General features: G+C 34.6%; 1 protein-coding gene across 12 annotated transcripts in view; it reads right to left on the bottom strand.

The window, feature by feature from the left end:
• LOC136208528 (D-lactate dehydrogenase [cytochrome], mitochondrial) overlaps positions 1 to 575 on the bottom strand; it is a 35,914-nt gene extending 35,339 nt beyond the window's left edge. For all 12 annotated transcript variants that reach the window (XR_010677194.1, XR_010677193.1, XR_010677195.1 and 9 more), the window contains exon 1: positions 255 to 575. Coding sequence is in view for 8 of the 12 variants with exons in the window: in XM_065999471.1 (XP_065855543.1) it covers positions 255 to 487 (233 nt within the window). In the remaining 4 variants the exon portion in view is untranslated. The remainder of the gene's footprint in view (positions 1 to 254) is intronic.
• Positions 576 to 16,876: the final 16,301 nt, after the last annotated feature.

Here is a 16,876-nt window from a genome sequence, read left to right as displayed (position 1 = left end):
ATTACCATGAAAATTATATATATATATATATATGGAGAGAGAGAGAGAGAGACTCATTGACCTATAATAACAAACCACTAAACAGTGATGCCACTGGTAATATGCATAAGCGTTCACAGAGATTGATAAATAGTAAGTAAATGCAAATTTCATGGGAGCTAGAAAAAAATACAACCTAAAATAGAAGAACATGAAAAATGGACAAAGATATAGAAAGCAAAAATAAATAAAAACAAAAGAAAGTGGAAGCGAACCGAGAATCAAGATTGGAGGAGTCACAGAGAGAAGACTGGGGTTGGAAATGGAAAGCAATCGATCCAGCAGAGAAAGCGAGGGTCAAAGGAAGCAGAGATGTAGACCAGAATGGCCTTTCAGCGGCGGTGGTAGTGCTTTGGGCTCTGAGATTATAGAAATAGGCGTTTCGGAGATTGTTATAGGCAGTTTTGGAAGATGAACGGAGGCGAGATATACAGGAAACAAAAGCCATGTGTGGCTACTCGGCAATCGCTACTCCTCACGAACAGGATTGAAGGAGACCGGAGAATGAAGGATGATTGAACAAGCAACTAAGAGCATCTATTATCTATTATATATACAAAAGTGAACAAAAATAACACTTAAAAGCTTTCTCTGTAATTTTGGGGATTATTTACCATTATTTTATTTCAAAATTACTCTCTTTCTAACTATCCAAGCATTTTATTTTACAACTAATGACTTAGTTTTTATTCAAACCAAAAAAAAAAGACTTGGTTTTTATTTTGTTACTAGTACTGTGCCCGCGCGTTGCGCGAGTCGATAAATTTTTTATATATAAATTTAATATTTTTTACTTATATATCGTCCGTATATAATGATATTAATATTTTGCTTTAAAATAATTTAAGTTTAATATTTTATAAACAAATAACTATGTATAATTTTTCTGTCGAAAAGTACAAACGTCGTAGAATCACTTAAGTCTCGAACTACTATCTTGAGCTCATATATGTAGCTGTGAAAGAAAAATATATCCTTATAATTTTTCTTAATATTGAATGACAAAACATTGTTATTTTATTATTAACTTATACATTGGAATTGCAGTTCTTGGTTTTCGATCACATTCCTCTAGGGATGGCAACGGGTAGTGTACCCGTGGATACCCGACACTATCCGACCCTAATGGGACTACCTGTACCTTGTATAAAAGGGTATGAGAAGGGTATGGGATCAAAATAATTACCTGTTAGAGTAATGGGACGGGTGTGGGAATACCCCCCAGGGTACCCGGTGCCCGTTACCCGTCATAATTCTTTTATATATTAAAAAAATTATTGTTTTTTAGATGCAATATTTGAGATTTTAAACCCCAACCTTTTGTTTTTCAATCATTGAATGATACCACTAAGCTACTTATTCTTATTGATTAAGGTTCAATTTGTTCAATTTTTAGATAAATGATTTATTAAATTTATACTTTGTTAAATTTGTAATATTTTTTATTTTATTTATTAATTTTTAACGGGTAAGGGTACTCGTGGGTACCCGTGAATTAAATGGGAAGGGTATGGGATGCAAAAATATACCCGTTAGGGTAATGGGACGGGTACGGGTAATTAAAAAATAAACGGGTAAGGGTTTGGGATTGGCACTACCCGCGTGTACCCTACCCGTTGCCATCCCTACATTCCTCACACCAAATGTATCATCATTTAGTTTTACTTTCTTTCAGAAATTTTCACATGCTAAATAGTATCATTTGAATTTATCGTTGATAATTTTTTATTCTAGTAGCCACTATGAAAGTCTTTTCTTATCAAATTTTATATTTATTATATTTTATTATTTTATTTTTAATTAAACTGCATAAATGACTTTTCAATTTTGATCCAACACTAATACACGTGGAATGATTTCAATTTATTATAAATCATATATATATATATATATATATATATATATATATACCTTTTTAATTTTCCTTTGTTACTATTTAGACAACTCATCAAAAATCTCTATAAAACTATCTTTATTTATTTCTCTCTACTTCTGCTATTATATATAGTATAAATATAAGGAATGAATTGACTTTTCAATATTGATCCAACACTAATAAAGGGGAATGAATTGAATTTATTATAAATTATATATAAATATATAAATGGCTTTTCAATTTTCTCTGTTACTCTTTTAACAATTCATCAAAAAAAACTTTAAAACGTCTTTAATTATTGAAATGTCTTAGATAACCCTATTTATGAATACTTAATTATTGAAACGTCTTTGATAAATTATAGTTTATAATTTTCATTTTCATGTCATTTCATTACTGTAAATAATGTGTTTCTAACTCTTGATAAATTTGTATCATTGATTTTGTACATAAATTTGTTGGATTTTCTTGTTAGTTTCTAGTTTTTCAACTATAATACATATGTACATGTCAAAATTATATAATTAAATATTAGATATAATAGATTTAATTTTCACTGGCTACAATTCTGAATTCATTAAGTTCAACCCGTCCCATAAATTAATCAATTAAAACCAATAATTTTATAAAAGCAACTTCATGAACCAGGATACTGATATAGCTAACCTCCATAAACAACAACAACAACAATAATAATAGACTTAATATATTAATCGGAAATTAACTGGCCTTGAACTTTAAAGGGTACCATGTTAGTTCCTAAACTTGTTTAAAGATCTAAATATAAATACTTAATATGCCAATAAAAAACTTGAAATGGAATGTGAAAATCATCAAATAAAAGTATGTCATATCTATACCCCTCTCATCCTTTCATTACCACCTTCATCTTCTTGCTCTTACATCACCATTAACATCTACTTTTAACGGATTAACCATCAAAGATTTATTAGTTTTAATAGAATAGAAGAAAAAATAGAAGAACATAAAGAGGTATTCTCATATTTGCTACAACCTTATTTGATTCGAAAAAGAAAAATGACAAACAAAAAATGATCCAACAAATCCAAAATCGTAACAGTGTACAAACGCAATCAATCATCCAAGAATTAGAAAACCATAAATACAAATTCATTAGAATGAAGTTAATGTAGAAGAAGGAAAATAAGACTTATCCTCAATAGAAAAAATGTGTTCTTCTCCTCCTCTGCTTCCATTACCATCATTGTCGGCTGGAAATATACAACTTCATCGCCTTATTTTGCATGTAATCAGCTAAATATAATCACCCCATTGGCAGCATCTACCTTACCATTTTCAAGAAGAAGAAGATTGATTAGGAACATAAAATAAGTCAATTGTATCTGTTAATAGGAATTCCCTAAATTCATAAAAATCTTCATCAAACAATGAAGAAACGACAGAGTCAGAGAATGAAGAGTAACACAAAGGTGAATTAGTAATTAATAATGAAACAATAGTTCTGAGAGATTCAAATGATGGATATTTCAATTTGCGTAAGAAACATGAGATGCTATTTATAATTCAAGGTTTTGAATTGATGAAACTGTTTAATGGAATTTGTATAGACGGTGTAATTAATGAATTTATTTTAGCGATAAATGATATTAATATATATAGTAGCTATGATATTTCAATTTCTTAATTACTATTAATATTGATAATTTAAACTTGTATATTCCTCCTACGATGCCAACTAAGCGAAAAGGCATCTAAAACACATATTACAAATTCTCTCTACTTCCGCTACTATGTATAGTATGTATAGTATAGATTCATTCAAACTCTTGAAAAAATATCTATTTTAATTCCGTACAAGTAAGTAGCAATATTCATTCTACAATTTTGAGCTATGGTAAGTCTTTTTTCTATGTTGCTTCTCTCTCCTTTTTTTTCTTTTTAATTGAATTGGGGATTTCTTTGCTCTATTACTTAATCGATACTAACCCACCTTAATCTCCATCTGCTAAATAGATGCCTAATATATGAAATTTTCATCCAAATTAACATATTTGTTTATATTTTTCACAACAAAACCAGAATATTAATTCAATAGATTTCATTTTATTGCAGCACTATATGCAAATTTGAGCATCTAGTGGAATAGAGGCTCTTGATAGAAAAAATGGACATGTATGTTGTTTTAAGGATTTTTAAAAATGGCTTTCCTCTGAATATTATGTTTCGGGTTGTTTTTTCAGATTGATTTTAGAACACAAATGATTGATTTGAAAAAGGTGGTAAGTTCAATGATGAAAGAAGCAGGGGAGGCAGAAGCTAAGAAGAGAGTGATTAAATCAGTTTTCTAGAGGAAATTGTTACTTTAGCTATAACTCTAATTACCCAAATAATTACACGAGTATGGTTGGTTTTATTCAGATGTTTATTTTGTAATTATCAAGTATTTATATACCTCATCAACTATAAACGTTGAATATTTTGTGCTATTTGGATAGGCTTAATATTGTAAGATCATTTCATGTTTTGCTAACCCGAATTTCCAATAGTAATTAGAGTTCAAAATATGAACTTGCATATGAAAATGAACTTGCATGGGAGGGTTGCCAAATGATTTTTGTGTCTTGAACAATAAGATGAAAGGAAACCAGTATTTAAGAAACTACAAAGATTTTCATTTGCATCCGCTCAGCCGTGCTAACGAGGACAACTTGGCGGATGCGAACTCTAATTGAGGAAGCCAAACCTAAATTTTAACACTTAGATACGATTTTATTGTTTTGTGCCTTTTTGTTGGTATTCTTTTTTCTTAATCCAATAAATATCTACTTCTACACAATAGTAAATCCCACACCTCTTGAAATTGACATTGAATCATGCATCATTTAATGTTGCTGCTGAAAACTTCATCATTCCTAGACCATGGAAAATTCGAGTTAGATTTGATAATGAATTTTAATGTAGTTGAGTTTGGGATAAAGATATGGATGGGCAATATCTTAGATGAGTTCTTATATTATTTAGCATTTAAGAAAATAAATTGCATTGAGAGACTATTTTATCACAGCAAAAGAAATCAAATTGACATTAATTGCAAATCAGAAATTACAAGAAAGTTTTTTAATGGTTTTTTCATGTGTTTAGTTGTTAATACTACTATGTTCACTTTTTAATTTCATAAAAGCCATTAGTTGTTTAAATGTTGGATTAAATTGGATTATCTTGAGTTTGAAGTGTTAAGTGAATTTTAAATTATAGTTGTTATGGAGGAGGATAAGAAGAGAATTTTTTTATTGTTTCAAATTTCAAATTACTAGATCATATACGGATAATTTTTGTTTCCATTTAATTAAATATATATGAAGATAAAAATGAATTTTTTTTTTCAAACATAAAGCTGTTATTTTATTTTTTAAAGTTGGATTATCATGAAATTTTATATTATAATTGAAGTATATGGTGATAAAAATATGTGCTTTTATTTATTTTAAATATTAAATTACTAAACTATATGAGAATATTTAGTATGCCCATTTTATAAGTTACGCATGAAAATACCAACGAGCTTATTTGTTTGTTTTCCAATTATAATTGAAATAAGAGTCAATTTAACCTCTAAAGTTGACAGTCAATTTAGTCTAAATCGAAGCTTAGGTATCAACTTAATAAGTTGGCAATATTTGACAAATTCATCTAAATACAATCAATTTTAATACCTAAAAATTTATAATATTTGGACTAATTTGCTAAACATTACTAACTTCAGGGTTGCGTTGATACTTAAACTTAAATTTGGGTAAAACTGAACTCGTGCCAATTTTAGGGGCAAAATTAACGCTTAATTCAATTATGATTACAATAAATAAGCATAATGAGTTGTCAATTCCAATTTTGTTTTTTGGTTTGAGTGAAACTTAGAATATCACGCACTAAAAAACAGAATAAGTCGAATCTCACTTATATAACCGTCACCACAAGTTTATATTCTTATTATTTTTACAACTTAAAAAATTAGTAAGACATCATATTTGTTTGGGGAAAATATTGTGTTTTGAAAATTTTTAGGCAAAGAAAATATTGTGCAGGAAAATAAATATTTTTCTATGTTTGGAAACAACCCTGGAAAATATTTTCTGGTGTTTGGCTACAACATTGGAAAATATTTTCCAACCACTAGATATAGATTTTTTGTATTTTTTATTTTCAATTATATATATAAAATATTTTTTACATTTTCATGTTTAGTTTTTCGGTTTTTCCCTTTTTCACGTTTTTCTATTTTTCACATTTTGTTTTTTTTTTGTGTTATTCACGTTTTTTCATGTTTTTCGTATTTTTCACGTTTTCATGATTTGTTTACATTTTTCGTCTTATCATGTTTTTCACGTATTGTCACGTTTTTGTGTTTTAGCATTTTTCACATTTTCGTGTTTTTGTATATTTCGTACTTTGTCACTTTTTCGTACTGTTCATGTTTTGTGCTTTTTCAAGTGTTTTTTTTGTGTGTTTGTGTTTTTCACATTTGTTCACTTTTTCATGTTTTTTGCGGGTTTTTTTCATATTCTCGTGTTTTGTAACGTTTTCACGTTATTCATGTTTTTCGTGTTTCATATTTTTCGTATTTTCACATTTTTTAACGTTTTTTCCATTTTTCTTTGAACACGTATGTTTTAGGGAAAATGTTTTACTCTTTTGAAAATGGTAAAACATTTTCCCTTATTTCTTCCTTCCTTTTTTATTGACTTACCACTTATTTCCCTGCCCAAACAAACACTGGAAAATTGTGAAAATATTTTCCTGCAGAATATTTTCCACTAAACAAACAGGGCCTTAATTTAATATTTCATGTTAAAATCCTAATATAGTAAAATCATGTAATCCATGCATTGCACGAGCCTAAATCTAGTTTTAGTTTCAAGTACAAACTTTTACTTACCAAATCCACATAACTAAAACATAAACTTTCTTACGGGTCAATTCCATCCAAGTAAATGATTTGGCATAATGCATATTTACACCCTTCAAGTTGGCAAGTTTTGTCTATTGGCACCTTGAACTTTTTAAATAACCTATCATAAACTTATAGTTGGCTTTAAAAACCTATCACACACCTATAGTTGACATTAAAACCCTATCACACACCTAATGTTGGCTCATTCAGACCTCCTACACACAAAATCACTGACCTGTCATCTTTGGCAGATGAGGTCACATGTGAGTGCTATAGAAAAAAAGAAAAACGTATCACATGCGACCTCGTCTGTCAAAGATGACAGATCAGTGATTTTGTGTGCAGGAGGTCCGAATGAGCCAACGTTAGGTGTGTGATAGAGTTTTAATTCCAACTATAGGTGTGTGATAGGTTTTTAAAAACGACTATAAGTGTGTGATAGGTTATTTAAAAAGTTCAAGGTACCAATAGGCAAAACTTGCCAACTTTAAGGGTGAAAATATGCATTAATCCAAATAATTCCCTTATCCTTTGTTTGGGAGGGGGTTAATGGAAGTAAATGGGAGTAATAGAAGGTTAAATATCAAGTTAACCTTGTTTGGGAGTTGTTTTTTAAGAATAAATGAAGGTTAATGGAAGTTACATATTTACTTCCTTTAACCTCCAAATTGGGGGTTAATGGGAGTAATGTAAAGTTTTTTAAAACTGTTTGTCTCTGCAGAGTAAATTTAACTTTCATTTCCTTCCATATTTAAACTCCCAAACTAAGTTAAACATTTAACCTCATTTACATTCTATAAACTCCCAAACAAGGTTAATTTTTAACTTTCATTTCCATCACTTCCCTTCCCTTTTCCATTACCTCATTTAACTCTCACCTCCATTAAACAACAAACCACTAAAAATCTATCTATATATGATATAAAACAGTAAGGACAGAGCTAAACTGTCACTTTCTCCTTTTTTACAGTTTATTAATTTTAATTATTAATAATTGTGTAAATTTTCTTAGCTAGAATCTCCTCCCTGTGTGGAGCCGTTAGGATCGGCGAGAGACACTCTGATGCCAAAATTAGTATATTTTTGGAACACTAAAAAATACTTGACAAGAGTTTTAGGAGAACCGGTGAGCATACTTCGAATACCTCAGAGTAAGGTTATTTATATAGATTTTATAACTTTTTACCATTAATAGTGTTTTAATTGAACAGTCATGTCACTACTCCTATTAATGGCTATAATTGCCACTTAATTGTATTTGTTCCCAATTATTGATGGCTGTAAAGGTGCCTCTTAGTATTCTTAAAACCTTCAAGGCGTATGTACGATCTCTGTGAGATGAATAACAGGTCTCTTTTACTTTTTCTCATCGGCCGTATCTTGTTATGGCGTGTTTTGTCATGGTTCGATCCAGATGGCATGGCATAGTGTTTGAAGGCTCTTTCTTTTCCTTCATTATTACATATTTACCCCTGCATTAATCATGCATTAATTATCATTAACTATACATTAATCATGCATTAATTGTCATTAATCTTTCTTCTAGAAGGAATAACAGTTTCACATTATTTCTATTAATGTGCCCTTATTCCATTGTTACTATAGAAACTTTTCTAACCGGAATGCCTTCCTTGTGAGGTGCCGTTGGGTTGGCGGGGGATATTTCGATGCCAAAGTCAGTATTATATACTTGAGAATAATAAGAGTAATCTCAATAGTGTTTTTAGAGCTAGTAAGTATACCGTTGGCTTCTTCTATTGGAGTATTTATATAGGTTTTCGTAACCCTTTGTCATTAAGGAAGAAGGAACTAAACAGTTGTACCTTTAATGCTCATTCAATGTCTTTCAATAGCTATGTAACTGTCTTCATTCATAAAAGACGTTTATTCAGTTACATCATTAGGTATTATCGTAACCACTATAATATACGATGGTGGATCATGGATCACCTCTGTGAGGTATCCAGATCTTTGGACGTATCATCCTTTGTGGATCTTTGTGTATCCGCCTGACGTATCTCTACATTATTACACGTGGCTGGTTATAGTGCTGGCGACTCCTCTATTATTTGTATTATTACAATGTTACTCCATGGATATCATTTCGGATGTTATCAGAAGCCTAGGTCGAAAAATCCCTTTAGGGCTGTTTGTCTCCTTAGTGTGTTGAGGGCACTTATTACCCTGTCAGGCGCGACTTCCCATACCAACCAGATGTGGCCACATCATCCATGGTGCTTCGATTTTCGAGTTTTAGCACCATTTCCGTATAAAGGGTTCTTTCTAGCACACTTCTTCTTGCCATCTCTCTCTCTCTCTCTCTCGTGTCTTCTACCTAAACTGTTAATCCTATGATTTTTCTTTCCATTTGCTTTCTTCCTGCTTCTGTTGCCATGTAAGTTTTCCTCGCCCTCCTTACTTCTTTCCTGGTAATTTTAATTTCTGTTTGTCTATTTTGGTTGCATTCTGAGTTTTCTTATTTGCTAGATTTTTTTAGTATGAGTAAGAAAGTTACTCGCAAGTTGTCGGGAGAACTTGAGGGCACTTAATCTGACCCCCAAGCCCTTACTGAGCCTAGTGTCAATCCTGTTTCTGGGGAGGGGGAAGAGGCCAGCTTGTCAGTGCCGAAGAAAAAATGAGCAAAAGCCCAAAAAATGGAGGCTACTCATTCTACCATTACACATACCACATTTGATGCGTTGAAGGACTTGCACCCATGGCTGAGGGATTTGGAATGTTTAATTCCTAAGCCTGAGCAACATGCAGCACGTCCGCCATGAGGCTGTTTTATCATTTATGTCAGACATATCAACATGGGTTTTGAGTATCCGCTTCTTGAGGTGATTGGGGATATCTTGCGATCGTTCAGTATTCCCCAACTTCACCATAATGGCTAGATGGATGTCTTTTGTGATTCTTATCTGGCGAATGGATTGGGCATACCTTTTACTCCCTGGATCTTTCATGCACTACATTCAGTGTCTCGACGGCAATCTAACGATCATGTGACCTTTATAAAGAAGAAATTATACGACCTTTTTAGTTCGAAGACGTTGAGCATTCATGGATGGGGAAATGCCTTCTTTTTCATAAGGGAAGTGGAAAGTGTACCTCTTGGTTTTGTTAATTCTTGGAACTATAATCCCAAGCCGAAAGGGCGTGGGTTAAATTACCGGCCGAATCCTGGGGAGGCGAAGATTATGAAATTGCTCCAGTCAATTGCTCAAGGATTTTGGTCTTATGAAGAGGCCTTAGAGTTTATCCGGGTGGATATTCCCTTGATTGTGATGCATGATGACGACATCCATTATAACATCTATAATGTTCTTGTAGGAGGTAATAACTTTTTATCTTATGCTTCTTGACATATGTTTCGTTTATCCCTTGACAGCGGGAGAGCTAATGCGACCTCTATCTATGCAGAGCGAAAAAAGACCATGAAGGTTGCGAAGGCGTCGGAGAAACTCCCTATTGAGGAGGTTGACGAGGACATGCCTCTTACTAAGAAACAAAAATCCGCTACTTTAGTCATTGCTGATGAGGGGGCAGGCAGATTAACTCTAGGATCTCTCAACCCTCTAGGCGGATCACAGATGCCTCCTATTTTGCAACCTATTCTTATAAGATATGTTTTTTACAACATTTCTTTTCTTTTCTGTGCTCTTTCTGAATATCTTTTTGTTTTGGCAACAAGTGAAGCCACGTTTAGGACGGTACTAGGTTGGGGCGAATGGTCCTAATAGGGCTTTGCTAGATACCAAGGTGGTGGATGATATGTACGAGACTATTGGTGATCTTCCAAGAGTGGTGGAAGGAAGGAAGAAGTATCCACCAACAAATCACGTGAATCACGCCCTTAAAAAGTCATTGGCGGCAGGTTTGTGTGACACATTCATTTCAATGTTTTTAGCTTGTTTTACAGGCTTTTCACCATATTTACACTGTGAGGTTATCGTTGGCCAAAGCCGTGGCTAACGAAGATCTCTAGATTCTAAAGGTGGATTTAGTGAAGGAACAAGCGAGTTGCAAGCAGTTGCAATCGTTCTCTTCATGAGACCTTGGAGTTTTTAAGTACGTTGACAAAGAGGGATTGCCAAGTGGCGACCTTTATTCTTTCCGGCTGAAGGGGTGACCCTTCATTCGCCAAAAACAGTCGTTTATAGCATCCTTAATAGGTGTGGAGAACTAGAGTGGGGCTCTTTTGGGTTTTGAAAAGCCCATGAATACCGAAACGGCATGGTTTGAACTGACTGGTGAGCGTTGTTTTTCTTCCAATACTACTACTCCCAGATCCCTACGAGACCCGCTTCTCAATCTGGTCCACAAGTTTATAGCCCATAACTTGTTGGGCAAGAGAGAGAGAGAGCAATAAAGTGTCTTGCACTGAGGTCTTTTTATGTTATGGTGTGTGTCCAAAGGCAAACCAACTAACATTGTGGATGTTATTTATACTTGCTTTCGAGAAATGTTTAGCCGTAGGCGTAAGTCTATTGGGTTGGGATATTTAGTGACCAACTTTGTTAAGGATTACTGGCAACACGTGTCCTTTGATGAGGTTGGTCACCCACATCTATTATTAGCAAAGATTTTCTTGGCAGGCCCACTTTTCAGGAGGTGCTAAACTGGGACCAAGATTCCGAAGCAGGTCCAAGTAGCAACCTAAAAAAACGAGCAAGAAGACCACCACCTCAGAGGGTTGTAGAGGAAGAGCATGAGGAAGAGAATGAAGAGGAAGAAGAGGTTGGAGCAGTAGCAGAAGAGTACCAAGAGTACGATCAAGGGCTGGAGGTTCAGGCTCAACTACAATCAATGAACAACATGATGACTGAGATGCGAAATCTCAATCTCCAGACCCATGCTACTGTTCAGCAGATGGACAAGCCTTGGCGACATTTGAGTGTAGCATGGACTAGAGATTATCCAGACTTGAGTATGTGGCGGAGGACTATTGCTCCCGCTACAACATGCAGTGGCCATATTCCCCGACCGATCAGTAAGTTGTCTTCTCCACCCTAACTCTTTACACATACACTTATCCCTCAGTGAGTCTCTCAGAGCGACAGCTTCGGGGGCGCACTAAGTTTTTGGCTATATTTCGCCTATATTTGTGATTTCTTTTACTTTAAAATTCTATTACATTGTAAAAACTATATTATTGTAAAATTCTACACATTTTTATACATTTTAATTTTCATTTTTCAACACTATCATGGATAACAAAGCATTTGAACTGTCCATGGCTGATTTGAATAAGAAAATGGACTTCCTTGTGGCTTCTCTTAGCCGTAATAACCCAGCAAGGATACCATTCTGCGCATGATGTGGCCAAAACCACTACGGTAAGGTTTGTCATATCAACCATTTTGTACCTAGAGGTGAAAATGTAAGTTTCTTGGGAAACCACCAGAGGTATAATTCTAAACCTGAAACTTATAACTACTATAATGATTGGGAAAGCACTCAATATTCATCAGGGCCATACAGGGCACCGACAGATGATCTCTCTTACTTCCAGCCTAACATAGGTATTCATGACAGGCAAGCAGGGTATTCGAAAGAAGTAATAGCCCTCTTAGGGGACATATCCACTCGGCTTGCAGCTAGTGAGGTGGTCTGCAAAGCTCTGAGCAAGAAAATCGCCACGATCAGGCAGGAGGAAAGAGAGTACCAAGAGGCGATCACCTCACGAGAGGAAACAGCTCAAGCCATCGCCTTGAGAAGTGGTAAGGAAGTTGACACACCTGTACTACCCCAGTCACAAGCTCGACCACCGCCTCAGGTAAGTAAAGAATCAGAAGTAAACCTCGGCATGGACCGGGCTGGGCCGGGCTCGGGCTAGGCCTGTCGGGCTTGTGATCAAATCTGATAAGCCCAAGCCCAGTCCAAGCCCACACTAATATAGTCGGGCTCGGGCTCGGGCGGGCTCGGGCCTAAAAAAGGAATCCCAAGCCCGCCCGCCCAAGCCCATTACTAAATTAAAAAAATCAATTAAAATAAAATACTAACTTTTTTTAATAAAAAATAATAAACATAATAGTTAATAAGTCTTAGAAAACTAATTGTAAATTGTAAATACTGATTACTTATTTAATTATCTATAAATTTATTTATCGGTGCCCGCTATGGTTACTTTGTTTTTTACAAAGTACCGTTACTTGGTGCTTTGGTGCTCCATCATCCAATGGTGAAAACCACACCAAGTAACGGTACTTTGTAAAAAACAAAGTAACCATAGCGGGCACCTAAATTTATATATGTAGGGTTTTTATGGACTCATTTAATTTATATAATTAAATTTATAAATACAAATATATATAACAGGCCGGGCCGGGCCAGGCCCGCCGAGTATTTACATAGCCCAGGCCCGCCCATTTACTAGGCGGGCTTAATCGGGCTTGGGTCGGGCTGGGCCTGACACTAATTTTATGTGTCCAGATCCGGCTAAATGGGCCTAGGCTCGGGCGGGCTCATCGGCCCATGGCGAGGTCTAATCAGAAGTGGTAAGCAACCTCGGTCTTGTGTCTGAAAACTCAGCTCTTGACATAGCTGTAGAAAAACCGGTTAGACCTTATGTACCTAAACTGCCGTTTCCACAGAAATTGAAAAAGGCTAACCTAGATAAGGAATTTGCTAGATTCTGAGAGATCCCCAGTAGACTAGAAATTAACATCCCATTAATGGAAGCACTAGAGGAAATGCCTAATTATGCAAAATTTCTTAAAGACGTGTTGTCTAAGAAAAAGAAGTTTGGGGAAAATGAAATAGTGGCCCTAACAGAACAATGCTCGGCCATAATCACTCATAAATTACCCCCTAAACTTAAAGATCTCGGAAGCTTCACCATCCCTTGTAGGATAGGCAACATGCATATAGATAGGGCATTATGCGATTTAGGAGCAAGTATTAACCCAATGCCTCTGTCTATTTTTAGGAAATTGGGAATTGGAGAGCCTAAACCAACAAATATGACATTACAGTTAGTAGACAGGTCGATTGCTCGGCCTAGAGGCATAGTTGAAGATATGTTGGTGAAGGTGGACAAACTGATCTTCCCAGTTGACTTTGTGGTCCTCGATATGGAAGAAGATAACTCCGTCCCTATCCTCCTTGGGAGACCATTCCTTGCAACTGGTAGGACACTCATAGATGTCTATGGAGGTAAATTGGTCCTAAAGGTGCAAGATGAAGAGGTAACATTCAACTTTTATGAAATGAAGTATCTTCAAGAACATTCTAAAAGCTGTAATTTTATAGATGCACTATTAGATAAGTGTGTTGAGGAAACTAATTTTTGCATAGATGAGACCTCTGCGGACATTGATTCGGGTAGTGAGGAAGGTTCAGATTTAGATGAACCAATAGAGGACCTTTCGCCTGAAATTTGCTACTGGGTAAAAGGTAAAAAAGAAGACATTGATCGCGAGGTCAAACCAAAGCCTAAAACCTCGTTGGAGGAACCTAAAAAATTGGAGCTCAAACCTTTACCCAATTGTAGGTGTCGCGGCCTCGCCCGGGCGGACCGGGGGGTGGACACCGTTGACGACAGATGCTGTGATTGGCACCGAAAGCAACCAATTGCGGAATCAAGCTGCTCGGTAGGGCCGGAGCTCGGAGTATGGAAGAGTCGCCACCCACGAATGGGAAATGAACACCGATCCCTTGCGGGAGACCGGTGAGGGTTCGGGAAACTTAGGTACGAGCCGAGAAGGCTAGCTCCTTTCCGGAGAAAGGCTACTAGGCACCCTAACATCGCCCGGTTATGAACCACCGGCCTCCTACTTAGCATGTTAGGCGCTAACGGACTAATCGCATATTTCTTTAAGTTTAAAATTCATTTGAAACTTTTTCTTTCTTGTTTTGAAAACCGTTTTGAGCATATACTATTGAAAGCCATAGAAGTTAAGAATCACCCATTTACATGAATTTAGAGTAGATGGAGGAAAGAGGGAGATAGAAGAACGAATTGATTTATTTACAACATGAATTGTGTCTTAAGTTATACATTAAATCTAAATTAATCTCACTCCCAAAAACGAGTTTATTTACATGGTTCGTACCTCAATCGTCGTTGGAACGATTTAAGTACGTTTCAAAACCCCGTTAATTTACATGATGTTCACTCGAATCGCCGTTGGAACGACTCGAGCGTTTGAAAACGTTGAGCAAAAAGTTTTAACCCTAAAACGTGATTAAGCATACAAGTCCGTTTATTTTTGTACCAAGCCGTTTAATTAGGAAAACGATTCAAAACTCTATTATTTACAATGAAAACGATTTTAATTACAAGGTTCGCTTAATCCATCGTTGGAACGGATTAAGGTTTTAAAACGTGACATTTTAGAAAACCATTTTAAAACAACAAGAATAGAACTTTTATTTACACTTTTGAAGACATCTAAATACCTTTGACTTAAATAACCAAATTAAAATCTCTTTTTGTAGTTTATGCTTCCCATCTTCCCTCAAATTAATCCTTACTTAACATAATTATCACAATGAGCAAATTAAATCCAAAACTCACCCAACCTAAAATATCTAAAATATATACATATAAATGTAAAAAAAAGAAGAATAAATATATACATATATATACATTTTTAGTAAAAATGGTAATTATACCTATAGATTAAAGAGAAAATATATATACTATGATTATTAGTAGGTAAAAATAATGTTAAACACTTTACACCTTTATTCCAATTGGAAAATATGTAAAAATAATGAACAAAGGTTTATAAAGGAAAAGAAAATAATTTTTTACCCAAAATAGTCCTTATGATAAATATATAGAAAATAACCCTCCTAATATTCATTAAATATAGATAATAGAAAACATCCCTTAACAACCCAAAAGTATTTATTACTTAACCATCTCAAAGGTTCAAACCAATAACCTCCGAAATAATAACTAAACCAAAAAAGGCTATATGCATACATGTAATTTTACCAAGCTAAATTAATATAAATGAAGTTTTAAATGAAAAATAGATAACTATATAATTCATAATTATTAGCTAAATATTCCCAAAATAATTTTAATAAGTATATTACATAATTAAATAGAAGGTTAAAAGAAGCATTTTCGGATTCCAGCAGCTTTATCGACGGAAAACCCGTCGCTAAACTGCCTTTAGTGACAAAAAAAACAGAAAATCTCAGAAACAGTCCTTTAACATTTCAGATTTGATCAAAACATTAGATCTACTCTATTTCATCATTTTAGCCTCCAAACTACCTCAAATCGGGTCATGGTTTGTAGCGGAGGATTCTAAAACGACATTTTATTGAAAATAACGGTTCAAAACATTTATAAATACACGGATCTACGACGTTTAGACCCCGAACTACCTATAAATCGGGTCACGGTTCGTATGGGGATTTAAAACGAAGTTTTTATTTCAAAATCAAAACCAAATACTTATTCAAATGCAAAATGGAAAATTAATTTAACAAATCTAAACAATAAAAGTGCAAAAATAATTAAATAAATAGATCTAAACAATAAAAGTGCAATAAAAGAGTAAACGAGTCTAGTTCCTCGGATTATTACCTCTCAATCGGTAATGGAAATCCCAAATCAAGTCGATTGATTGTGTTTTGAGTCGTTTTTACGTGTTTTTTGCTTTGTTCGAGTGTCGGTAAAATTTTCCAGTGGTTCGGGTCTCCTTTTCTTCCCCCTTTTGTGCATTGAGCTCCATCCTATTTATAGGCATGGAGCTCCCAACAATTAGTTTATCCTTGGCTCCAAGTAAATTTGGAGCCAAAGATTAGCTAAATTAGCCTAGGAAACTTCCTCCTCTTTTCATTTTTATTTTTAATAAAATAAAAAAACAAAATAAAAAACAAAAAAACAAAAAAAATAAAATTAAAAAAAAAGAATGCAAAGCACTTGGCTTTGGCCAAGTGCAGCGAAATTGCACTTGGTCAAAGCCAAGTGCCATTGGGCTGGGCCTAGGCGGCCCAGCCCCTGTCACGGGCCGTCTAACGGCCCGTGACGAACATAGCGGTCCTCGGAACCGCGTTTGTATATA

This window comes from Euphorbia lathyris, chromosome 10 (assembly GCF_963576675.1).
Source record: "Euphorbia lathyris chromosome 10, ddEupLath1.1, whole genome shotgun sequence".
Classification (NCBI taxonomy): domain Eukaryota; kingdom Viridiplantae; phylum Streptophyta; class Magnoliopsida; order Malpighiales; family Euphorbiaceae; genus Euphorbia; species Euphorbia lathyris.
Note: the sequence above shows the minus strand (reverse complement) of the source record. Positions and strands in the feature narration are given on the sequence as shown.